General features: G+C 44.5%; 1 protein-coding gene and 1 pseudogene across 2 annotated transcripts; one reads left to right on the top strand and one right to left on the bottom strand.

The window, feature by feature from the left end:
• The first annotated feature begins 12167 nt into the window (after window positions 1-12167).
• LOC141987033 (U1 spliceosomal RNA) lies at window positions 12168-12319 on the top strand (annotated as a pseudogene).
• A 3016-nt stretch (window positions 12320-15335) lies between these two features.
• NPY5R (neuropeptide Y receptor Y5) lies at window positions 15336-24884 on the bottom strand. 2 transcript variants are annotated; one of them, XM_074950056.1, is made up of 2 exons: window positions 24493-24884; window positions 15336-17139 (listed from the first exon to the last, which is right to left on the bottom strand). In XM_074950056.1, exon 2 carries the CDS (start codon window positions 17128-17130, stop codon window positions 15790-15792), a length of 1341 nt encoding a protein of 446 aa, XP_074806157.1. In that variant the 5' UTR covers window positions 17131-17139; window positions 24493-24884; the 3' UTR covers window positions 15336-15789. The 2 variants fall into 2 exon arrangements, with proteins under 2 accessions (XP_074806157.1, XP_074806156.1); XM_074950055.1 differs by lacking the exon at window positions 24493-24884 and adding an exon at window positions 24304-24455 and having other exon boundaries at window positions 15336-17142.
• Between the last annotated feature and the right edge of the window lie 623 nt (window positions 24885-25507).

The following is a 25507-nucleotide window of genomic DNA, read 5'->3' as shown; positions in this document are numbered from 1 at the left end:
CCACGCCACCAGTACTTTTTCCTTCGTAGTAGACACCTTCAGGTCACTCAGCGTCATCTCCACCCTGGGCTGTAAATTGACAAACCTTTAATTCTCTGGAATAAAAGGGCTTTAGAGAATTAATATGGTATACCTTAGGCTTTCGGTTGGAGGTGGGGAATGCTATGATATAATTAACAGCTCCCAGGCTCTCCTGGAAAGTGAATGGCCCTTCCCACGATGCTTCCATTTTATGGGCCTGGAGCGCCTTTAAGACCATGACCTGGTCTCCTACTTTGAAGGAACGCTCTCTGGCATGTTTATCATACCAGGCTTTTTGCTCTTTTTGAGCATCCTGTAGGTTTTCTTTAGCACGGGCTAGAGAGGTTCAGAGGGTGTTTTGTAGGTTGGTTACAAAGTCCAGAATGTTAGTTCCTGGAGAAGGTGTAAATCCCTCCCATTGCTGCTTCACCAACTGTAATGGCCCCTTTACCTCGAGGCCATATACAAGTTCAAATGGGGAAAACCCTAAACTGGGATGTGGTACAGCTCTGTAGGCAAAGAGCAACTGCTGCAACACTAGGTCCCAATCATTGGAGTGCTCATTTATGAATTTATGTATCATGGCCCCCAAAGTCCCATTAAACTTCTCCACCAGGCCATTTGTTTGATGGTGGTAAGGAGTGGCAATCAAGTGATTTACCCCCTGAGCTTCCCAAAGGCTTTCCATAGTTCCTGCCAGGAAATTAGTTCCTGCATCCGTAAGGATGTCGGAGGGCCAACCTACCCTGGCAAAAATGTCTGCTAGTGCCTGGCACACACTTTTAGCCAGGGGTTGCTTAGAGCTACTGCTTCCAGCCATCGGGTGGCAAAATCCATGAAAGTCAGTATGTAGTGCTTTCCTCTGGGTGTCTTTTTCAGAAAAGGACCCACAATATTCACAGCTACTCGCTGAAATGGAACTTCAATGATGGGGAGTGGCTGGAGAGGGGCTTTGACCTGGTGTTGGGGTGTTCCCACTTTTTGGCATACCTCACAAGACCGGACATAGGTAGAAACATCCTTGCCCATTCCCCCCTAATGGAATGACCTCCCCAAATGGTCTTTAGTCCTGTTCACCCCAGCATGGCCACTAGGATGATCGTGGGCTAAGCTCAAGAGCTTGACTCGGTACTTAGTTGGAACTACCAACTGTCTCTGAGGATGCCAGTCTTCCTGGTGTCCACCAGAAAGAGTTTCCTTGTATAAAAGTCCTCTTTCTACAACAAACCTGGATTGATTAGAAGAGCTGAGAGGCGGTGGGTTGCTCCGTGCTGCCATCCAAGCTTTCTGGAGGCTTTCATCTGCTTCCTGTTCGGTCTGGAACTGTTCCCCTGATGCTGGAGACATCAGTTCCTCATTGGATTGTGGACCTATACTTGGTTCATCTGGAAGCGATGTAGGGGATGGGGCTGTTTCCATTGACTGTGAACCGCTCTCCGCTGGTGCACTATGTTGGGGTTCAGGCTCCGGCTGAGCCTCTTGTGTAGGGTTATCGGTTGCTGCCAGGTCAGGTTTGGTGGGGCCCTTTGGTGTTCGGGTTGCAAGTACTGGATTCAGTGCTGGCAATGGGTCTGGTGCTAGTTGTTCCACCGGTTCCGGTTCTGGGACTGGCTCTGTCTGGGTCTCTGGGACTGGATCCACTACTGCTGTTGCAGACATTGGCCTGGTGTCCGGGTCCACCACCTCTGACCGGGTCCTGGTAGAAGTTTCCGGAACAGAGCTAGGTGTGATGGCTTGTTTAGCCTGCTGTGGGTGACCATTCCCACCCTCTTGGGAGTGGTCGCTTCACATGATTGGCCAAGTCTTCCCCCAACAGCATGGGGATGGGATAATCATCATAGACTGCAAAAGTCCATGTTCCTGACCAGCCCTTGTACTGGACAGGCAACTTGGCAGTAGGCAAATTGAAAGAGTTTGACTTGAAGGGTTGAATCGTCACTTGGATCTGTGGGTCGATTAAATTGGGGTCCACTAAGGAAGCATGGATAGCCGACACTTGTGCTCCAGTGTCCCTCCAAGCGGTGACCTTCTTCCCACCCACACTCACAGTTTCCCTCTGCTCCAAGGGTATCTGGGAGGTATCTGGGCCTGAGGACCTCTGGGGTGATTCCGGTGCAATGAACTGTAATCTGTTGGGGGTTCTTGGGGCAGTTGGCCTTTACATGCCCCAGCTCGTTACATTTAAAACATTGTCCAGCTGATGGGTCACTGGGGCGAGGTGGGTTGCTGGAGAACGGTGTGGCAGGACGATAAGGTGTCTGGAGGGTTCCTTTGGGGTAGGTGGGGCCTTGGGCGGCCCCCGGTAATAGGGTGTGGTCTGAGGTTGTCCCTTCTGGTATCCGCTCCAACTGCTACCAGTTTTTTTCTTTTCTGCCACCTTCACCCGTTTGGCTCCAATCTCCCCTGCCTCGATTTCAGTTTTGGGCTTCCCATCTAGGATGTATCTTTCTATTTCTTCAGGAACACCCGCTAAGAACTGCTCCATTTGCATCAGGAAGGGCAAATCTTCTGGAGATTATTACTTACTTCTGATATCCAATGTTTCACCATGTGGTAGGCATGTTGGGTAAATGACACGTCTGGTTTCCACCTTAGGGCTCTGAACCGCCGACAGGAATGCTCGGGGGTTAGCCCCATTCTGACTCTCGCCTTGGTTTTAAACAGTTCATACTGGTTCATGTGTTCCTTAGGCATTTCAGCCGCCACCTCAGCTAAGTGTCTACTGAGCTGCGGCCTCAGCTCTACCATGTATTGGTCTGTAGAGATGCTGTACCCAAGGCAGGCCCTTTCGAAGTTTTCTAAGAAGGCCTCGGTATCATTGCCTGCCTTGTAGGTGGGGAACTTTCTGGGATGGGAAGAGGTACCTGGAGAAGGATTGCTAGGGTTTATTGGTATATTCTGCTGAGCCTTTGCCTTCTCCATCTCCAGTGCATGCTTCCTCTCTTTTTCCTTCTCCTCCTCCACATGCTTCCTCTTTTTTTCCTTCTCCTCCAGCTCTTTGTCCCTTGCCTCCATTTCTTTTTCCCTTGCCTCCATTTCCCTCCTGTGGGCAGCCTCCATTTCTTTTTCCCTGGCCGCGTGTGCATCCATCTCTATCCATATGAGTTCTATCCTTCTTTCATGTTCCTTTTGTTTTTCCTCAGCCTCAAACCTGGCTAATTCCAGCTTTTGTTGAACCGTGCAGTCTGTCATCCTAACCTCTCTGTTTAGTTTGTACCTTGGGGAAGTTTTAACCTAAGCTGGTAAAAGTAAGCTTAGGAGGTTTTCATGCAGGTCCCCACATCTGTACCCTAGAGTTCAGAGTAGGGAAGGAACCTTGACATGGTGGCAGCGGTGGGATTTTAAAGGTGTTTACCCTTCCCTTTATATTTATGACACAAGCTTTATCAGAACTTCTCATATGTGGGAATAAAGCCACATGCCCTGAAAAAGATCAAACTGTTTTGTTTGTCAAATCAACAGCCCATCTGCTTAGCAACACAAGTTTTCCACAGTATTGGGTTCCTGATGAATACAGAATCCAGGTTTAGGTCTCTGTTCTAACATTCAGAGCCTTCCATAGGACTGACCCTAGCTGACTGCCTCTCACTCCAGGACCACAGCCTCTTGTGATAGCTGTGTTCTGCAAAAAGGCTTGCACTTCATCCACGCTCCCAACTGGGCTGGAGACAAGTGGTGTGCAACACTTCTATTTGACAGCTGCAAGCAAGCAACCTTTAGCCAGTCTGTCAGAAAATGTTATTCAGCTGAGCTGAGAAAGCCACTGGCTAACCTTTCCAGCCACAAACCATCTTCCTGAAGCCAAGTGAAGCCATAAGAGTCATGACAACCACCTGCATAAGTAATATTATTTTCAGTTTTATGTTTTCAGTTTTGTTTTTCCAGTTTTTATTAGTAGATGGATGCCTCTACCTGAACATTCTTACACTTGCTTTTATTTTAACTCCAGCAGATGGCTGGTGGTGAGCATGTGAGTGTAGGAGTTTGTGGATAGAACCCACAGAAATTATTTGAGAACACTGCTTGTTGGATAGTTCCTCAAATAGCCAAAACTGTCCTAGAATAAAAAACCTCTCTGTCCAAAAGATCACACATGAATATATCTTGTATTAAGTGTGTTTAATCATGAGAAACTGTTTTCATCGAAAATTTTCATTTGAAATTTAAATGCAACAAGCTGTGTCATCTTGACTTGAACTGGAATTGTAGAATAGTACAACTGGTAGGGACCTCAAGAGGTCTTCTAGTCCAGTCCTCTGCACTCAAGGCAGGACTAAGGGAAGGGGAAGAGACTGGCTATCATCTAAGCACCTATGGGCAGGTCTACACTAGAAGCCCTACATGGGTACAGCTGCACCGCTGTAGCATGTGTGGTGAAGATGCTCTATGCCGATGGGATAGCAGTCTCCCATCTGCATAATTACTCCATCTCCGCAAGAGGCGGAAACTATGTCAGTGGGACAGTGTCTCCCCCAGACAGAGCACTGGTATGAACAGCTCCCTCGAAAGAGCTTCCCGTTAGCTTCAGGGGTCTGAACAAGCCGCTCTCTTGGGGCTAGGGCTGTTTTGATCATGGCCTTCCCAGCCCGTATACTCTCCCATCAGGTTCAGACATCTTCCCCACCCTCCTTATTGGGTCTGAGGGGATTTTAGTCAAGCTTTTCCTCCCTTGTAGGGCTGTGCTACTTACCTCAGGTCAGCTGTGGGTTTCAGCTAGCTTCTCCCTCAGATGGTTTTCTCCAGTTGCTCCCAGGCTCAGCAGACCTCCTTCTCCTGAAGGTGTCCCTCTCTGAGGGATGAGCCAGAATATATACAGCTGTCTTCTCCAAGATCATTCCCAGCTGGTTGGCTGAAAAGGAAATCATGCCTCACTCACTCTGTAAGGTTCCTGGTCCTGGGCCCTTAAAAAACAGTAACTAATGTTCTCCCAAATACTGTTTAGGCCTGCTTCCTCTCCACCAATACCTCTTATTTCTGAAGTATTTTGCATACATCAAAACCTCCCAAAATCATAAAGGACCATGCCACATGACCAGAGTGATCTGACTGCGAGGTACTACTACCTTCAAGGGGGAAGACTGCCCTATCACATCCTCACACAGAACGTTCAGAGAAGCTGGACCTAGACTATGGAGCTCAGTTCTACATGAAATAAGCCTGACCACAGATCTCACCACTTTCAGAGCTAAATGCATCTAACTTTCCCTCAGTAAGTTATCCACATGTGGATGCACAGCACACCCAGTCTCTCTCTTTCTCTCTCTCTCACACACACATACACACAAACTAATACTAAACAACCCCTATAAATGAATCAAGTCTTTAAGAGAAAGACTGGGAAAAAAGAAAGGGAATGAGGTTTAAAATATTTTGGAGATGCTCAGATACTATGTGATGGGTACCATATAGGTACCATAGATAGATAGAAAAAAGAACAGTTGCCCTAAATATGAACTGCCCTAATATGCTAGATGATGCAGCACTGACTACGTTCAGTGAATCCCCTGATTTCATCATTACAATATACAGCAGTCGAAATGGGGTGTAGGATGGGGAACAGATGAATTGACTCCATCCATGGAAAGATGCAGGGGACTGGATAGACACGTAAAGCCAAAATCAGCTTTATGCAGCTGAATCTGAAGGGAATCATCTCACCTCAGAATATGGAAGAAGCTCTTTACATTTTGAATCTGGAAGGCTTCCAGGGCTTGTGTATGTCTTATACAATAGCTGTGCTTCCTCTAAGGGCAGGAGTTGGAAATGGATTTAATTATGAAAATAGCTGTTTTCCTCAAAAAAACAACACAAACCAAACCAAACCAAACTACCAGAAAGACTGAAAGGAAATATTCAGCATGGAGAAAGGGATAGGAAATGCTCCAAGTTCCAACCATGTATCTGCTTTTTTGTTCTAAAATTCATCCTGTTAGATGGCTCTAGATTCAGAGATACAATTAATAAGATAAGTATTACATTTTTAATTAGATTACAAAATAGGCCAGATCCTCAGCTGGTATAAACTGATATATAACTTCAATGGAGCTATACCAGTTTGTACTGGCTGGGGATTTATCTCTGTGTTTTTCACAGTTTTTTTCACATGAAAGTTGGTTGATATATTTTTTAACATATTGTTCCAGCATCACCAACAGAGATGCCTATACAATAAACAGTGATAGCACAATAACAGAGACTTGGTGGGATAACTCACATGACTGGAGTAGTGTCATGGATGGATATAAACTGTTCAGGAAGGACAGACAGGGCAGAAAAGGTGGGGGAGTTGCACTGTATGTAAGGGAGCAGTACGACTGCTCAGAGCTCCAGTATGAAACTGCAGAAAAACCTGAGTGTCTCTGGATTAAGTTTAGAAGTGTGAGTAACAAGTGTGATGTCGTGGTGGGAGTCTGCTATAGACCACCGGATGTGGTGGATGAGGCTTTCTTCTGGAAACTCACAGAAGTTACTAGATCGCAGTTCCCGGTTCTCATGGGAGACTTCAATCACCCCAATATCTGCTGGGAGAGCAGTACAGCGGTACACAGACTATCCAGGAAGCTTTTGGAAAGTGTAGGGGACAATTTCCTGGTGCAAGTGCTGGAGGAACCAACTAGGGGCAGAGCTCTTCTTGACCTGCTGCTCACAAAACAGGAAGAATTAGTAGGGGAAGCTAAAGTGGATGGGAACCTGGGAGGCAGTGACCATGAGATGGTCAAGTTCAGGATCCTGACACAGGGAAGAAAGGAGAGCAGCAGAATACGGACCCTGGACTTCAGAAAAGCAGACTTTGACTCCCTCAGGGGACTGATGGGCAGGATCCCCTGGGAGAATAACATGAGCGGGAAAGGAGTCCAGAAGAGCTGGCTGTATTTTAAAGAATCCTTATTGAGGTTACAGGGACAAACCATCCCAATGTGTAGAAAGAATAGTAAATATGTCAGGCGACCAGCTTGGCTTAACAGTGAAATCCTTGCTGATCTTAAACACAAAAAAGAAGCTTACAAGAAGTGGAAGATTGGACAAATGACCAGGGAAGAGTATAAAAATATTGCTCGGGCATGCAGGAGTGAAATCAGGAAGGCCAAATCACACCTGGAGTTGCAGCTAGCAAGAGATGTTAAGAGTAACAAGAAGGGTTTCTTCAGGTATGTTAGCAACAAGAAGAAAGTCAAGGAAAGTGTTGGCCCCTTACTGAATGAGGGAGGCAACCTCGTGAGAGAGGATGTGGAAAAAGCTAATGTACTCAATGCTTTTTTTGCCTCTGTCTACAAGAACAAGGTCAGCTCCCAGACTACTGCACTGGGCAGCACAGCATGGGGAGGAGGTGACCAGCCCTCTGTGGAGAAAGAAGTGGTTCAGGACTATTTAGAAAAGCTAAAGTCCATGGGGCCGGATGCGCTGCATCCGAGAGTTCTAAAGGAGTTGGCGGATGTGATTGCAGAGCCATTGTCCATTATCTTTGAAAACTCATGGCGATTGGGGGAAGTCCCGGACGACTGGAAAAAGGCTAATGTAGTGCCCATCTTTAAAAAAGGGAAGAAGGAGGATCCTGGGAACTACAGGCCAGTCAGCATCACCTCAGTCCCTGGAAAAATCATGGAGCAGGTCCTCAAGGAATCAATTCTGAAGCACTTAGATGAGAGGAAAGTGATCAGGAACAGTCAGCATGGATTCACCAAGGGCAAGTCATGCCTGACTAATCTAATTGCCTTCTCTGATGAGATAACTGGCTCTGTGGATGAGGGGAAAGCGGTGGACGTGTTGTTCCTTGACTTTAGCAAAGTTTTTGACATGATCTCCCACAGTATTCTTGCCAGCAAGTTAAAGAAGTATGGGCTGGATGAATGGACGATAAGGTGGATAGAAAGCTGGCTAGATTGTCAGGCTCATCAGGTAGTGATCAATGGCTCCATGTCTAGCTGGCAGCCGGTATCAAGTGGAGTGCCCCAAGGGTCGGTCCTGGGGCCGGTTTTGTTCAATATCTTCATAAATGATCTGGAGGATGGTGTAGATTGCACCCTCAGCAAGTTTGCAGATGACACTAAACTGGGAGGAGAGGTAGATACGTTGGAGGGTAGGGATAGGATACAGAGGGCTCTAGACAAATTAGAGGATTGGGCCAAAAGAAATCTGATGAGGTTCAACAAGGACAAGTGCAGACTCCTGCACTTAGGACGGAAGAATTCCATGCACCGCTACAGAATAGGGACCGAATGGCTCGGCAGCAGTTCTGCAGAAAAGGACCTAGGGGTTACAGTGGACGAGAAGCTGGATGTGAGTCAACAGTGTGCCCTTGTTGCCAAGAGGCCAATGGCATTTTGGGATGTATATGTAGGGGCATTGCCAGCAGATCAAGGGACGTGATCGTTCCCCTCTATTCGACATTGATGAGGCCTCATCTGGAGTGCTGTGTCCAGTTTTGGGCCCCACACTACAAGAAGGATGTGGCAAATTGGAAAGAGTCCAGCAGAGGGCAACAAAAATGATTGGGGGACTGGAACACATGAGTTATGAGGAGAGGCTGAGGGAACTGGGATTGTTTAGTCTGCGGAAAAGAAGAATGAGGGGGGATTTGATAGCTGCTTTCAACTACCTGAAAGGGGGTTCCAAAGAGGATGGATCTAGACTGTTCTCAGTGGTAGCTGATGACAGAAGAAGAAGTAATGGTCTCAAGTTGCAGTGGGGAGGTTTAGGTTGGATATTAGGAAAAACTTTTTCACTAGGAGGGTGGTGAAACACTGGAATGTGTTACCTAGGGAGGTGGTGGAATCTCCTTTCTTAGATATTTTTAAGGTCAGGCTTAACAAAGCCCTGGCTGGGATGATTTAGTTGGGGTTTGAGCAGGGGATTGGACTAGATGACCTCCTGAGGTCCCTTCCAATCCTGATATTCTATGATTCTATGATAAAGGGCTTTTTAGAAAAAAGATAAAATCTACAAAAGGTAATAATTACCTGCCACAATAAACTAATAAATATCACCATCAGAAATGAAAAAAAATGTGCTATTGTGTAACCCAACTTTGGGGAAATTGTTGAATATTGAAGGAAAGACACTACTACCTGCTATGCAATAGACTTCTTATCAAAAGATAGCCTGGGGAGAGAAGATGTCAGAAATATTGCAATAACAGTAGGCTGACAATTGTTTGAAGTATTATAAAGAAGGACTGCTTTTGCCTGGAAATACCTCCAGCCAAGAAACACAATAAAAAGAAAGATTTTGTCTCTTAGTTTGAAAAGTTTATGAGTGAGACTACTGGAAAAATACACAGATAATGGAAGGAGATGCTGTATATGGGAAATAGTTTCCTGAAACATGTTAAAATTAATAAGAGGACCCTTTACAAATAGAAAATTGAAACCAGGAGACAGGATAAAGCTCTTTGTTAAGTAAAGACACAGGTTTACTGAAAAGTGTAAGGGCTTTTGACGAAGATTTTCCAGGACAAAGTTTTTTTTTCTTGTGCATTTAATATTATATAAATTGTAACCTACCATGAAAATGGAATGCATGCTGGGGGGGGAAGGATAGTATTGTGTTCTGTTCCTGGGAAGACAGACACTTGAGTTCTATACCTAGATCTGCCGCAGATGCTCCATATGACCTTGAGTTAGTCACTTATGCCAACTTTTCAAAGGTGGGTGCCTCAAGGGCTTTTCAAACGAGTTGAACACTGCCAGCTCCCACTCAACTAAAGGTTGCTCAACACATCTGAAAAGTGGGCCGCTTATTTAGGTGACTAAATATGGATTTATGGATTTATATGGATTTAAGTGCTTCAGTTTCAGCATCCAAATTTGAAATTTTGGCCTCAGTCTCTTGGGGACAAACTGGTCCTTCCTCAACAGCTGTGGAGCTCCCCTGACAGTGGAACCAATGTGGTTTCCTTGTTTAGGGGAGGCTGTGGGAGTGGGATTTGGGAGAATCAGAGTGGGGGATTCATCCCCCATAGACTGTATCCCCACCCACCTGCATATCAGTACACAGGAAATGTGGGGGTGCAAAGGACTAGAGAAGTTGCTGCTACATAGATACTGCCATAAACCTCTTTTTTCCCTCAACGTGCACATGCTAAGGCTGCAGGGCTCACTGTAGTCTCAGAGTTGCAGTAGTGACAGCAGAGAAACTGTACAACTGCTCCATGTTCTGTGAGGGAGGAGTCTGTCCCCTGGTTGCCCCACAGAGATACTCAATATATTGCCTGTAATTTGAGCTATGGATTGTACAGATGGGACTTTGGCCCTGATGCATATGAGCTGGTGGCTTTCCTACACAAGACAGTCCACGCAGAATATATAGGTTCAAAACTCACCCCCTTTCTTAGGGTTTTGCTTGATGACTCATCTATAAGATGAGAATAATACTTAATCGCAATACCCCTGTGAAGAACTTAATTCATCAACGTTAAATGCTTAGCGATGGGGGGAAGGGAGAGCTCGGTGGTGTGAGCATTAGCCTACTAAACCCAGGGTTGTGAGTTCAATCCTTGAGGTGGCCATTTAGGGATCTGGGGTAAAAATTGGGGATTGGTCCTGCTTTGAGCAGGGGGTTGGACTAGATGACCTCCTGAGATTCTATGATCCTAAGATGGAAGGTGCTAAAGAAATGTGAAGTATTATTACATATTAATTATTATTATTTATTTTGCTATTAGAGAGGTCAATGTTACTTTTGAGTAGGGCTGACAAATTATTAAAAGTTAATCAGAATTAATAGTGAGATTAAAAAAAATAGTTGTGATTAATTGCTAATGATGGATTCTGCTAGATACCAATCCAAAGCAGTGCAGACCACCACACGTTCATTTCCATCATCTGAGTCAGATGCCATCAACAGAAAGTTGATTTTCTTTTTTGGTGGTTTGGGTTCTGTAGTTTCCACTTCAGACAGTTGCTGTTTTAAGACTTCTGATAGCATATTCCACACCTTGTTGCTCTCAGATTTTGGAAGGCACTTCAGGTTCTTAAACCTTGCGTCAAATGTTGTAGCTATCTTTAGAAATCTCACATTGGTACCTTCTTTGCATTTTGTCAAATCTGCAGTGAAAGTGTTCTTAAATCGAACAACATATACTGTCATCTGAGACTACCATAACACAAAATATGTGGCAGAATGTGGGTAAAATCACAGAGCAGAAGACATACAATTCTCCCCCAAGGAGTTGTCACAAATTTAATTAACGCATTTTTTAAATGAGCATCATCAGCATGGAAGCATGTCCTCTGGAATGGTGGTTGAAGTATGAAGGGGCACACAAATGTTTAGCATATCTGGCAGGTAAATACCTTGCAACTCCGATAACAACAGTGCCATGCAAACGCCTGTTCTCGCTATCAGGTGATGTAAATAAGAAATGGGAAGCATTATCTCCCGTAAATGTAAACTAACTTATATGTCTTAGCAATTAGTTGAACAAGAAGTAGGACTGAGTGGGTTTGTAGGCTCTATAGTTTTACATTGTTTTGTTTTTGAGTGCAGTTATGTAAAAAAAAATAATTCTACATTTGTAAGTTGCACTTTTACAATAAAGAGATTGCACTACAGTACTTGTATGAGATGAACTGAAAAATACTAATTCTTTTGTTTATCTTTTTAGTGCAAATATTTGTAATATAAATAATATGAAGTAAGCACTGTATACTTTGTATTCTGTTTTAATTGTAATCAATATATTTGAAAATGTAGAAAAACATCCAAAAATATATATAATAGATTTAAATTGGTATTCTGTTAGTTTAACAGTGTGATTAAAACTGCAATTAATCATGACTAATTTTTTTAATCTAGTTCATTTGTTTTGCATTAATCGCTTGAGTTAACTGTGATTAATTGACAGCCCTACTTTTGAGTATTAAACATGTATTCAGGACTGTATCAAAATTGCAAGCTAGCACTTTAACAGAGTGTGTGTGTGTGTGTGCGTGCGTGCACCAAGGGGGTTCCAGGTCCCATAAGCAGACTAGGGGCTCTGTAGCAAAGCATGCAAGCAGAGTCAGTTCTGGAAAGAGCCAGCTTAAAGCAAGGTGGGGTGAGTTCTGTCTCTCTGCTTTAGGTCTGTCTACACTGCAATGGGGAGGTATGATTGCAGCATGTAATAGACGTTCCCAAGCTAGCTTTGATCAAAGCGAGCTCGACTAAGAATAGCACAGATACCATGATCATGAAGGTGGTTTTCCCAGGGTGAGGCTCATCCTTTGCACTGCGGGTGTGCGGACTCCTGTGATTTCCCCAAATGCAGGAAACTCGACTGCATAATTTGTGGTAGTGGGGAACTGTGTTTGCACTTTCCCTTGGAAAAAAACAAAACAAAAAAACAATAGCACTGAAGGCATGCCAGCATGGGTAGCAGCCGCTTGATCTGGATGAGTGCAGTTAGCTTGTGCAGCTGTCCATGCTGCTGCAGCTTCACCGGTAGTGTTACTCAAGATAGCTTTGATATATCCAGAGTAAAGCTAGTTTGAGTATCTCTACACATGCTGTAATCCCATCTCGCAGCTGCAGTGCAGACACATCTTTAGGGAGCAGCCTGATTTTTCTCTCTCTGTTTTTGGGTTCTTGTGCGTTATCATTCGGAATTCTAAGAAATAAAGTAGTGTTATGTTGCACTCTTCCAGCAAGATTATTTATATTATCTGATTTTTCTGTATGCTTCAAACTTAACAAAACACATCAATGATGATACAGTGCCAAAGTATACTTCTAATAATATACCAACCATTATATGTAAAATTGTCTGTGTTTAGTTTTAGTATCTTGCTTTGTTCTTCCTGTTCACCAAAGAATGCCCTTTAAATGCCACCAGATTGAAAATGTGAACTGGAGGAGAAAGTGGGCTAAAGGGAAAAGAATTAATGGGCAATTCCAAGGGGGAAGCTGACCTGGATGGAACTCAGGTTAAGGTTATGTGTACAAAAGTGGCTTGAAGCTCACCTTTGTACCACCATCTGTTGCTGCAGCCTCTGTGCAAAGCCAGTTCCCCTGTGCTGAGTTAAAGCAGCCAAAAGCAAGGAACGATATATATTTAATTTATTTATATTATAAAAATATAGCATGGGAGGGGGCCAGATTTCTTTGGGGGAAGACACTTGCAGTTTAAATGGGAAGATAAAGCACCTGTTAGAGTAAGGGAGACTTATGGACAATTGGGTGTTGGACCTTTTCAGACACCAGAAGATTTGGTACATACATCAATAAGGATGGACAGACATTTGCCATGTATTTTCTTTGAGCCTCTGACAGTTTCTAATGCCGTAGTTTTATAGTACCTTGACAGAGCCCTTTTGCAGGCACAGAATGACTTGACTGATACTTTAGTTCACCACTGTTTGTGCAGTCATTCAATTGTGAGCAATAGCCTAGGAGAAAACAGATAAGTTCCGCAAAATGGCAATTATCATTGGATGGGGGTAGCCTATGAGATCAAAGTGACATTTTAGTTCTTAGGACAAAGAGTCTGGAGTGAGGAAGTTTATTTTTGTGTCTGTGATTTGTCCCAACTGTGAGTGTAATTTTTGGTTTGTTCTGAAGTTTTATTTAATAAACATGAAGAGAGAGAGAAGGGTAAAGAGAGAGGGAAAATGGGGTGAGGGGGGGAAGAAGTAAAAAGCAATAAAGTAGATAGGGGAGTGGGGAGCGTAGTGTACTTTTTAGTAAAGGAAAGACATTGAGCCAGATTCTGCCACCCTTGCTCACTTTGAGTCATACCTTACTCCACATGTAGTTTTATTCATTCCAATGAAGTTAATTGTGGAGTAGTGTATTTCTCAGTGTAAGGGGTAGCAGAACCTGGGCATTTGTACTTAAAACAGATGCAGGCACTGACTTGTTCACAGAGATACTGGGGATAGCAAAAAGCCACAGTAGGCTCTTAAAATCTACCTCTAGAGCGGGGTGGGCAAACTTTTTGGCCTGAGGGCCGCATCAGGTTTTGGAAATTGTATGGAGGGCTGGTTAGGGGAAGCTGTGCCTCCCCAAACAGCCAGGCGTGTGCTGGTCCCCACCCCCTATCCCCTGCTTCTCGGCCCCTGATACACCCCCCCGCCCAGGACTCCTTCCCCATCCAACCCCCCTGTTCCCTGATGCCCCCCCCAGAACCCCTGCCCCATTCCCCCCCCGCCACTCCCTGTCCCCTGACTGCCCCCGGAACCCGTACCCCTGACTGCCCCCTGCCACCCCATCCAATCCCTCTTCTCATTCCTGACTGCCCCCCCCGGAATCCCTGCCCCATCCAACCACCCCTTCTCCCTGTCCCCTGACTGCCCCCATTCAACCCCCCTGTTCCCCGCCCTCTGACCGCCCTGACCACATCCACACCCCCGCTCCCTTACCACCCTCCTGAACTCCCCTGCCCTCTATTCAACCCCCGCCCCCGCTCCCTGCCCCCTTACCATGCTGCTTGAAGCACTGGTGGCTGGCGGCCCTGCTGCACCAGGACAGGTAGTTGCACCGCCCAGCTGGAGCCAGCCACGCACCGCGCAGCTCAGTGCACCGGGTCAGGCCGGGCTCGCAGCTGTGCTGCCCCAGGAGCTCGCTGCCCAGAGCATGGCGCCGGCGGCTCAGTGAGCTGAGGCTGTGGGGGAGGGGGAACAGCAGAGGAGGGGCCTGGGGCTAGTCTCCTGGGCCACAAGCTCAGGGGCCGGGCAGGAGGGTCCCGCAGGCCACATAGTTTGCCCACCTCTGATCTAAAGTCAGCAAGATACTTAAGTACTTTCTTCACTTTAAGCACTTGAGTAGTCCCACTGACTCCACCATCTGGCTGAACCAGGGCCCTAGTGTCTGCTGCTTGGATGCAGAGTCAACCAATATTTGTATCTGGAAGATACCACAGTTCTCCAAAACAACAGACTATCTGTAAAGAAAAAGGGATCATCATTTGCTTTCATGAGAAAAAAACTGTTTATCTTTCTATTTCTTCTTATTTCTGTTGTCACTTGCTCTCCCAGGGATCAGTAGAGTTCATTCTGAATCAAAACATACTGTTCTTGGAGGAAAGTCATGAAAATAAGGACAGAGGCATTCTATCTATGTTCAGGTCAAGTTGAAAATCATATGAAATGATCGGACACAGTAAATTACCAGAAAAAAGGGGTAGATGAGGCTAATTAAATCCAGGAGTATGAGAACAATCTGGAATATAGTGATTATCCATGTAGTCATCCAAGTGAAGAAGACAGTCTTTAAAGAAGCAGCAAAAGATCTGTTGATGTCTGGCAAATTTGATAGAGAGGTATTGGCTGCACTGGACATGTCGAGATCAAAGAAAAATATAAATTTGTCCTAATCACATCAAGCAACAAAAAATTTTATTTTAAGAAGTGGTCAAAATAGTCTGATTCATTTTAAACATTATTTAGCAGTAATAATAATAATTTGCTGATTATAGCCTCATGATAATTGATATGAGATGATTTGACTCATTTCTTACATGAATTGTGAATTCAGAGTTCAGATATTTGCAAGGTACAGTTAAAACATTTAACTGAACTATTAAAATGATAATATGGTTTTGTACACTAGACATAATTTCCTCCATACAATACGTAAACAAAAGACTAATATTACAATGTATTTGTATTTTCTGCTGTACATAAGAGGCATGTACAAACCATTCAGACCTAGAACTAACCATTCACAACTAAAACTGCTAATCATTGCTAACCACAATTGATTCACACCTAAAACTAAATAAAAGATATTTTATACTTCAGTATGCTTATAGACATAACATTGTTTGTTTTATATTTTATTGTCGAGCTTTTAAAATCATGATATTTGGTAGCATGGAATAAGAGACATCAAATCAGCTTTTATGCCATTGTTAAGGAACCCATATAAGATGGGATTCAAGCAGCAGGACATCATACCCAGTAAGTGACATATGCAGTATACTAATTTAAAATGCCTATTAGAAATCAGATTGGCATTAAAATCAGTGACAACATGGAAAAGGTGAAGAGGCATCCAACTGACAGCAAAAACTAAGATCAGTACTGTCAGTCTGCAGAACACCCTCCGAGATCTTGTCTTAATTCGAGTGATGGATCGGGATACTGTAATCATGTCTTGCATCTCTGAATTTTCTTCTGGTTTCATCTCAAAGCAGATTGGTACCCCTGGTATGAACTTACTGGATGAAGACAGCTGGCTTCTTTCTGTACCAGAGGTTTCTGGGAGTTCTCCAGAATTATTATCCTGATGACTCCATAAAATAGCTGGCATCACACTGGCAGTCTTTTTACTATACCTTTTTCTGTGTTGTCTGACAAACGTATAGCTCCATCTAGAACTGCTGGAGAGTTGCACCTGAGATCTGCAACTCTTGGGTGGATGAAGTGTTAGGTTTATCATCTCATTTTCTTCAAATTTGTTTTCCTTGTTTGACAATCTGGAATTTACACTCCTGCAGACGCTGGTATGACTTACAGTTAAACAAACCAAGGGCAATATATACTGCATGAGTAATAAGGAAATAGTAAAGGCAATTCTATATGAATCAGATGGCCATGATTCAATACACAAATGCCTGCTGTTCAGTGTCTCTAAATTAAGGGTTTCACGGAGATCTACAATTTTGTGGAAAACTGGCAGAGGGGAGCAAATTGTACAACCAAGAGCCCAGATAGTTGCTATTAAGAAATAGCCATGTTTTGCTGTTAAATTACTAGAAAGGGGATTTTTTATCATGCGGTATCTGACAACAGCAATACAGATTAACATTAAAGTTGAAACCAGAACTGACACGCATTGGAGGAAGGGCATAACATGGCACATGATTGCTCCAAACATCCACTGATCGAGCAGGACAGATGTTAATGTAAAAGGTGAACAAAACAGCACAACTAAAATGTCAGAAAAGGCTAGGTTTCCAATGAGAATGTTTATTATTGTGTTCTGCTTGCGTTTTATTAGAGCCATCAGTATAAGTAGATTTCCCATGAAGCCACTAAGACTTATAAATGTGTACAGGCCAATCAGAAAGTACTGTAAGTCATCTACGCTGCTCTTATAGTCTTCCCAGTCTTCTGAAAAATCAGAACTCTTGATAGTCGCAGAGCTGTTCTCCTTAGTGAGTGTTGTGTTATAGTCTTCGAGTTCTAAATCCATATTACAGTCCTGCTTAGAATCAGAAAGATTTTAATTAGCAACTGCAGAAAAGATGACATTGGTGTTAATCAGAATTTAGAGAAACAACCATTTTCTTTATTGCTTCATTAAATTTAAAAGAGCAGTAATATCATTATACTTTGCCCTAAATCCTGCATAATTATAAACCCTCACCAATTAATTGCCACAGTTCTTAGCATGTGTTATGCAGCCTACCTATGCCCCAACCCTTGGATTCTAATATTTTGCACTTACAACTTAAAGCGTGGTGCAGATGAAGTAAGCAATTAACAATGGTTTGCTGTTGGCCAGATTGTGGACCCTTTACTCATGAGTGACCAACTATTTATCAAAGTAGTCCTTTTAGAGTCAATGGGACAAGTCATTTGAATAACTGCTCACCACTGTGAATAAGGAGTTCATAATCCGGCTCTGTGCAATAATTGCACCCATCCATATATTATATTATTAGGGTACCTATTTCTGTTACATGAAGACAAACTACACTGGAGTGCTTAAAAATGCATACTGTTTTGTTCCAGCAATATTCCTTATTTTCATAATAGAGAGTTTCACCAGAAAAAAGAATCTTTCAGAAAGTGTCACATTATTATGGCCGCTCACTGTTCCACAGAATTCAGGTCCCAGTGTGGCAATTTTTGAATTGTATAACTGCCATACTCAATTTAATCTGGAAAATAGTATTTAATATATGTTAACGTAAGATAGGGCCAAGTCCTACAGATTCCACTGATTCAAAACTTCCACCAAAGTTACACAGAGTTTTGTCAGTAGAGGTGAAATAGAGAATTCTGGGTTAATACTAGCAGTCAGACAAATCCTAGCAAATCTCTCTTTTACCATAATGGGACCAGTGAAATTCCAGCACCATTGCAACAATGCAGTTTGTTCTGTTATAGATTATTGTACACAGTTTTCAGGTTTGTCCTCAAGGCACTGACAGGGACAGCATCATCACCAGAAACCTCCTCTGGATCCTTCCTTGCCTGCTCTAGCAAATAAGAGATTGAAGTCTAGTGTATATGAGCCACGCAATGATGCTTGCTGTCATTAAGATCAAGTGTGCTGTGTTTAAAGGGTTCTTTTACGATGACTAGTGACTTCCAGAAGAACCACTTATGGTGGCCTAGTGCTTCCCCTTGTGTCCTGCCCCATGAACATGAAGTGTAGAGCCTGCTTTTGTCCAGTCAATCAGTGTAATCTGCACAATATGCCATTCCAGTGTGTGCTCATAGCCTGTATCAAGATACGTTGCAGTAAATGTTCAAGATCTACTCCAAGTACCCATAGATGATTGGTTGTTGCACAGAGCAGTGGGAATGTCCACTGATGCTTTTTGCTGTGGCTACAGTAGTGGGCTGTCAAAGGCAGCTAGCTGTGCACTGAAATTGTACTGGTCCAGGTATCAAACTGCCTTAGAAGTCTGGAATCTTCCCTTCAGGCCCTTTGATAAATACAAGGCAGCACTCTTATAGAAAAGGTGGACCACAAGGAAATCTCATGCATTTGGGGTGGGGGTGGGGGACCTAGCTATCTCCAAAATAGATAGAGTATGGAGCCAACCCCAGTATATCCTTCATTTGAGCTAAGTACTGTTGTGTCAGAGGAAATATATTTAGTTTTGCCCCAAAAGGTCTGCATATTTGGATTAGTTATAAACACTAATATGGGTTGACTTTGCCTTTTTTCTTTCTGAGAGAGGTCATGAACAGAACTGAAGTGATGTGATTGTGACATTACACCCTGTATTCTTCATAGAAACATGGTTATGATATGACTATGGCATAACTAAGATATACTTTAAGCAAGATGGCTCATGTAAGATATCATTGGAAAGGTTATGATTTACTGAATGTGATTATCCAATTTGTATGCATGTATCATTTCTGTATCTAAAGTTAGGAATATTGACTATATAACAATTAAAACTGTGTGTACTTGGGGGGAATGCCCACCAGACAGTAGGCAATCCTCCTGAATGACCCATTTAAGAAGGACAATAGAACTTTGAAGATGCTGCATTAACACTACAAGGTCAGGTGATAATGTCACCTCATGAAAAATACCCCTTTCGACACTGCTGGTACTTTTCCACTGTAGAGGGATAGGGATCAAACAAAGGATTCCAGCCTTCCGTAAATCCTTGTTAACGTCTGGAGAGGGAGTTGATCTGGACTCTCCTCCCTTGCTCAAGAAGAAGGACTGCTGAAAGAACCTGAAGGGACAAAGGAACTAACCTGAAGGGAAAGGCAAGGGTGAGTCCAGACTGAGACAGGGGTCCAGTCTGCAAGAAGAAATAACTGGGACTCTAAGATACAGAAACTCTGCATCCTGCTAATTCAACATTTAGGGTGAGAAATTACATTTTGTAACCTGTTTCTTTAGTGAATCAAGCTTAGTTTGCATGTTTTGTTTTATTTGCTTAGTAATCTGCTTTGTTCTGTTTGCTATCCCTTATAATCACTTAAAATCTGTCGTTTGTAGTCAATAAACTTATTTCTTGTTTATAACATAACCCAGTTTGTGCAATTCATATCTGGGGTGGGGGGCAAGCAACTGTGCATATCTCTCTTCACATTGATGGAGAGAGCAAATTTTTATGAGCTTGCGCTGTGTAGACTTTTTCATACAGTGCAAGACAATATACCTTTGGGTCTGCACTCCAAGGGAGATGGACACCTGAATGCTGGGGCAAGTCCCTTAAGCCAGTGGTTCCCAAACTGGGGTTCGCGAACCCCTGGGGTTTGCAGAACATTACAGGGGGATCGCCAGAAAAATTTCACTAATGGCGGCCAGAGGACCATGGGCATTGGAGGAAGCAGGTGGGACCCGGTTGCAGGGCAGACAGCCAGAGCCCCAGGGAGAGCGGGGCAGGGCAGTTGGGGCTGGCAGCCCGAGCCCTGCCTCTGTGAGTGGGGGAGCCGGCAGCCCGAACCCCAGCGCGCCGCGTGGGGCTGGCAGCCCAAGCCCCAGGGAGGGCGGGGTCGGGCAGTTGGGGCTGGTAGTCTGAGCCCCGGCGGTCAGTGGGACCTGCAGCCCGAGCTCAGTGGAGCTCAGTAGACCGGGGCGGTCAACGGGGTCCAGCAGCAGGAGCCCCACGGAGTGCAGAGTGCGAGTGCGGAGTGCAGAGGAAATTTAAACTTAAATCCCTTGAAATATTCATTTTTAGGAGGGGGTTCACGAGATTTCACAATTTAGTGAAAGGGGTTCGCGGGCTGTTAAAGTTTGGGAAACTCTGCCTTAAGCTGATCTCAGTGTCTGTGTTTTTCTGCAGCTGGGTGTGACCCTGCCTGTGTGTGTGCTAGAGGAGGTTTAAGAGCCTGGCTCAGCAAGACAGGGTAAAGGGGGCCCAGGATGGCAGAACAGGTGGGCTCAGTGGTATCCCAGTACATCAGGTGGCACCTTAAAGGGGGGCAGCCCATCACAGTGGTACTCCTACTTAAGGATGAAGACAGAGAAATATCACTACCAGCTGTGGGAGAGTAGGATAACAGAAAGAGGGAGACATTAGAGCTGATCTATACCTTAAAATTAGATCAACCTAGCTATATCACTCAGGGCTGTGAAAAATTTCACAACCTGTGTGATGTAGTTAAGTCAGCCTAACCCCCACTGTACATGCAGCTAGGTCAACAGAAGAATTCTTCCATCGACCTATCACCTGTTGAGGGGGTGGTTTTATGACAGGAACAGAAAAACTCTTCTGCCACTGTAGTAAGTTTCTATGCTTCAGCTTTGACACTGTAGCGCTTGTAGTGAATATTTACCCAGAGTCAACTTGAATGCACCAGCACTGCTTGCCTCTCCCAGAGATGGTGATTCAGTACATATACTGGAACTGGTGGGTATTTTACTAAGCTTGGGCTGCAAAAGCCGTTTGTTTTGTTGCACTGGGGCATGCTGGTCATGCAAGAAATGCGGGGGGCTGGAGGGTTGTTACAGAGATGATTCAGTAAAAAGGCAGTTTTCAGTTTCTGTGGGTTTCTACCCGGACTCACAACACTTGCATAGTGTGTCTTCAGCTTGAGTGCTATTAGCTGAATGAAGCTAAAATGCTTCCCCACCATACTGCTGGTTTTCAGCCCACAATCACACAATAACATGTCACTGATATTATTTGGACTTTTGCACTTATTGAGGCGTCTCTCTTGCTGCTTGGTATTAGCAGCAACTTCTACTGCTAGGATTTGTTTACCCTCTCTGGTCCTATTCTTGTCAATGACATCCAGTGTGAGACTTTCAGTAAGACTTAGGTTCGTGAGTGCCAGTCACTTTTTAAAATGGGACTTAGGCTCCTAAGTCACTAATGTGCTTTTGAAAATGTTTCCCTTCGTCATATTTAAAGTGTGGTCCTAACCTGAACAGTGACTGTAAAGACAGTATCTTGGGGTTCCATATTCCTTGTGTCTCACTGGTTTCCTATCAACTTTGCTTTATAGTCACTATTCAGCATGTAAATGTACTTTAAAGTAGGAATATGCATCATGAACTAGGAAGATCTTCATTATATCTTCCTGAACCATGTTCACCTATGTCCATCTGATGTATCTTAATATTCATCTTCCTTTGATAAGCACTTTAATCAAATTGTTTCTCCCCCCAGTTATGTTTTTAGGAAGATTTTTGCGGGGGGTGGAGGGGTTGGTTTTTTAAAATCATTTAAACTAATCTAAAGTCTTAAAATGGCACAAGAAGCTTAAACCACTGTCCAGTCTCAGCTCAGTTTAAGATATAAGGTGATCTAACCTTATGTCAGTTTAACATGTCTGAAGTGGATTATGTTCATTATTCCACTTTAAGGCCTGTGACTGGTTTAAAATGCAAAAAGCAAAAAATCCATAAATCTTACTTTTGGAGGATGGAAGAACTCTGTGTAAGCTTGCAAGCTTGTCTCTTTCACCAACAGAAATTGGTCTAGTAAAAGACATTACCTCACCCACCTTGTCTCTCTAATATCCTGGGACCAACACTGCAAACACAACGTTAACCCTGTATAGTTAAGCACCCAGAAGCTAGGAAATACAAAAGTTGAACACTTAACTTTAATGCTGCCCTGTTGCATATAGGTATTATAATAATCCATAATTACTTAATCATTGGTTATCTAAGCTCCTAGAAAACACTGAAATATGTTATATTGGATAAAAAATGTCATGTAATTACAGACTGTGTCATAATGCCTAAATACAACAAAGGAGAGTTAGGGCTGTGCATTTACAAAAGACAGATTAAAGAGGTAGAGCTACCACTGCAACTGTTCCAATTCTTTTATAGTGAGTACATTCAACAGTAAACTTCAGTTTAAGAACTTCTGAGCTCTGAAAAAAAGAGTAAGAGCACTTCAAAACTCCAGACAAGTGCTTTATCATATGTTAATGATGAAAGTTTACTTCTCTCTCTTAAAGTGGCCATTATTGATAAAAGAAAATAAATATTACAAAATTCTTCTGGAAAAACAACAATATGGCTTCCCACAGTAGGCAAATCATCAATTCATTAAAATAGGATTACACCTCCCAATTCGAAGGAGTGTGATGTAATGACCTCGCTGATCAGTAAAGCAAGCCTAACATATTATTAAAGTATATGCTACTGAGCACATAGAGTAACTGTAACAAACGTCTAGCTAAACAACCAAACAAACACTGGAGACCTTATAACTTTAGATATGTAACATGCTTTTCTTTATTTTTCTAGAGGGAGGCATTTTGGATTATGTCAACTAATACAATATATTATATTTGTGCTCCAGCGATCAACTGAAGTATATTATTAGTTACTTAGACAAAATCCTAATTTTATTAAGCATAGATTCCAAAGGATCACCAGTGGAGTATTGCCAAAGTATCACTGGTTAAAAATAAAAGGATTAATTTCAAAGAATCAGAGAAGTTAGTGACGGCAAACACGTGCTCATTCCAGTGGACATTTCTCATATTCTGTAAGCAAGTCAAAGGTAAATTATTCATCAGAATGTAAAACATGAATGCCAGAATATTTATGTTTCAAGGGCATTGCATTAAGTATAATTCAACAACGTGGGAGGTGTTTGATAATATTTACTTCCATTTCAAGGGATATTGAATCACTACCTAGCCACACTTTGGGAAAGTCCTTAATTGGATACTCTCTGCTCTAAAAAGCATTTGCACTGTATTCCATGAAAGCGATTATAAATAAGGAACAGAGATTTCCGTCTAGCAGCCTGACTCCTAAACTGCACATGGGTTCATTCGCTGTGGAGCTAGCCCCGCCTGGCTGCCTTTGGAGCAGCCCAGGTCGGGCAGTGCCCGGCGGCAGAGGCGCTGTCTCGCACAGGTGCTCCGAGCAGCCATCGGGGCGCTGACACCGGCTTGGTTAGCGCCAACCTGCGGCTAAAAAGCAAGCGCTCCCCCTGCAGCCTCTTCCCCAGGGCACTTCCCTGGTGCAGATGCTGGGCCAGATCCGCCTCCCATCGCACCCAATGGGACCGTCAGGGGGATCGGGGCCCTGACCCTGCACCTCCTGCAGCCGCTGCCCAGCCGGCGCGCTTGGCGGCTTCTCCGCCGGCTCCCTGACCGCGCCCCGCTCAGCCGCTGCGGGGCCAGGGCCTCGTACTGTACCTGCCGCGGGGACCGGCCGCCGGAGCCTCTGCCTGCGGCGCCCGCGGCGAGCGCCAGCGTCTTTCCCGGCGCCTGGCAGCAGGGGGCGGTCGCTGCGGGGGAGCCTGCTCCGGGGCGCTAGTGGCCCGCGCTGCCGGGGGGAAGGGAGGCTCCTGCCCCAGGGCTGCCTAGGGCACGGAGAAGGGGCGGGCCGGGGAGACTGGAGCGGCCCTGGCCCGGGTCCTCCCCTGCACGCTGCTGGCGGGCGGCGACCCCGAGCCGAGGCTGGTGGGGACAGAGCGCTGCCGCCTCCCCGGCGCGCTGCCCAGCGCCAGCCACGCACCGCGCCAACTTCAGCCCCCTCGCGCTCTCGCCTGCCCCGGCCCCCTCCCCAGTGATTTCCTCTTAAGATGGCCGGGGGGCCTTGCTGCCCCGCCTGGCTCGTCGCTTTAAGAAGCCAAACCCAGCAGAGAGACCAGCAGTATCTTGTCTGAGTCCGGAGTAACTCCGCTGAGCTCGGTGGAGTCACTCCGCATTCACTTACACCTGCATACTTGAGATCACAACCTACCGGAGGTCGAGTCATTCTGGGACCATTCGGTATCCCTTTAATCCCGACAAACGGTCCTAAATACAATGCAGCGTATGCATCCTCCCCGAGCCCCTTCACTCCCAGCCGTTTACTCTCGATGCCCCTCAGCAAACCCAGCCAGTTCCTTTAACTTTCCCCCCACCACCAGTAATGTTCATGTAGCCTCACATTTCTGATCGACGCGTCCTACAGGAGCCAATGACTTATCGATGTTTTTAACGGAGAATAATTCATATCCATGAGCCAGACTATCCCAAAGTCGTCAGAGCCGCTTTCCTAGCGCGCAGTTTATCGCTGCTGGAATCCTGGAGAACGAGCAAAGAGCAACGAAGCGTTTTACATGTACCAAACACTGCCTCGAGGAGGGTTTCTGCGCTGTGTCTTTGTCTGACAGAAGCGTGGGCGCTGGGGGTAAGAATGGGTGCTGGGAGGATTAGGATGGAGAGGAAAGAAGCAGTGCTACTAGCCCCCCTGAATCCATCTCCAGGTGAACCACCAGGGACTGAGAGGGGCGGCGAAGCATTCTTGAAACATTGGCTATCCTGCCCGTTTTTACGTTCCTCTGTGTGTGAGAGTGTGGGAGGGGGCAGAGGCTTTGACCCGCATTGCAGAGGGCTTAAAATGTGGCACAATATTTTTAAAGGTAACAAGTTATTTAATTTCGGTCGGATTTCGTAGGTATTAGTAATCATGCAAACTCCCTTTTAATTCGGACGGGCAAAAATCAAAATGACAAATCAATCCCATGAGGTTAAACTGGACATCTGCCTTTTCAATGTTTCAGATAACTCAGGTTTTGTATGCAATTGTGCACGTACTAACCAGCTCCAGCTCTGCTCCTTATGGAAAGTGCTTGAACTTTGTATTACCTGAGGGTGCTTCCCAGGGAGTGATCAGGGCTGTTTGCCTTCTTCCTATAATTGCCAGAGTGATATTTGTAACGTCTTCCTATTTTACTCATCTTTATGTACTCCGCAATTTGGCATTCCAGTTTACACACAGATCACAACTACTGGAGGTGTATTTCAGCAGGAGCTCTATAATCATGAGAGAGACTAAGCGAATCTGAAATAGGTCAGATGCCAACAAAACATTTTGAGCCGCCCTCTTAGGTATTATCGTCACATTTGCATTCATAGCCGAGAGAGGGAATGGATGCATGCAGCTATTTAAAAACATGATA

This window comes from Natator depressus, chromosome 4, assembly GCF_965152275.1.
Source record: "Natator depressus isolate rNatDep1 chromosome 4, rNatDep2.hap1, whole genome shotgun sequence".
Taxonomy (NCBI): Eukaryota; Metazoa; Chordata; order Testudines; family Cheloniidae; genus Natator; species Natator depressus.
The sequence above is the reverse complement of the archived record's forward strand: the minus strand, read 5'-3'. Positions and strand labels throughout refer to the sequence as shown.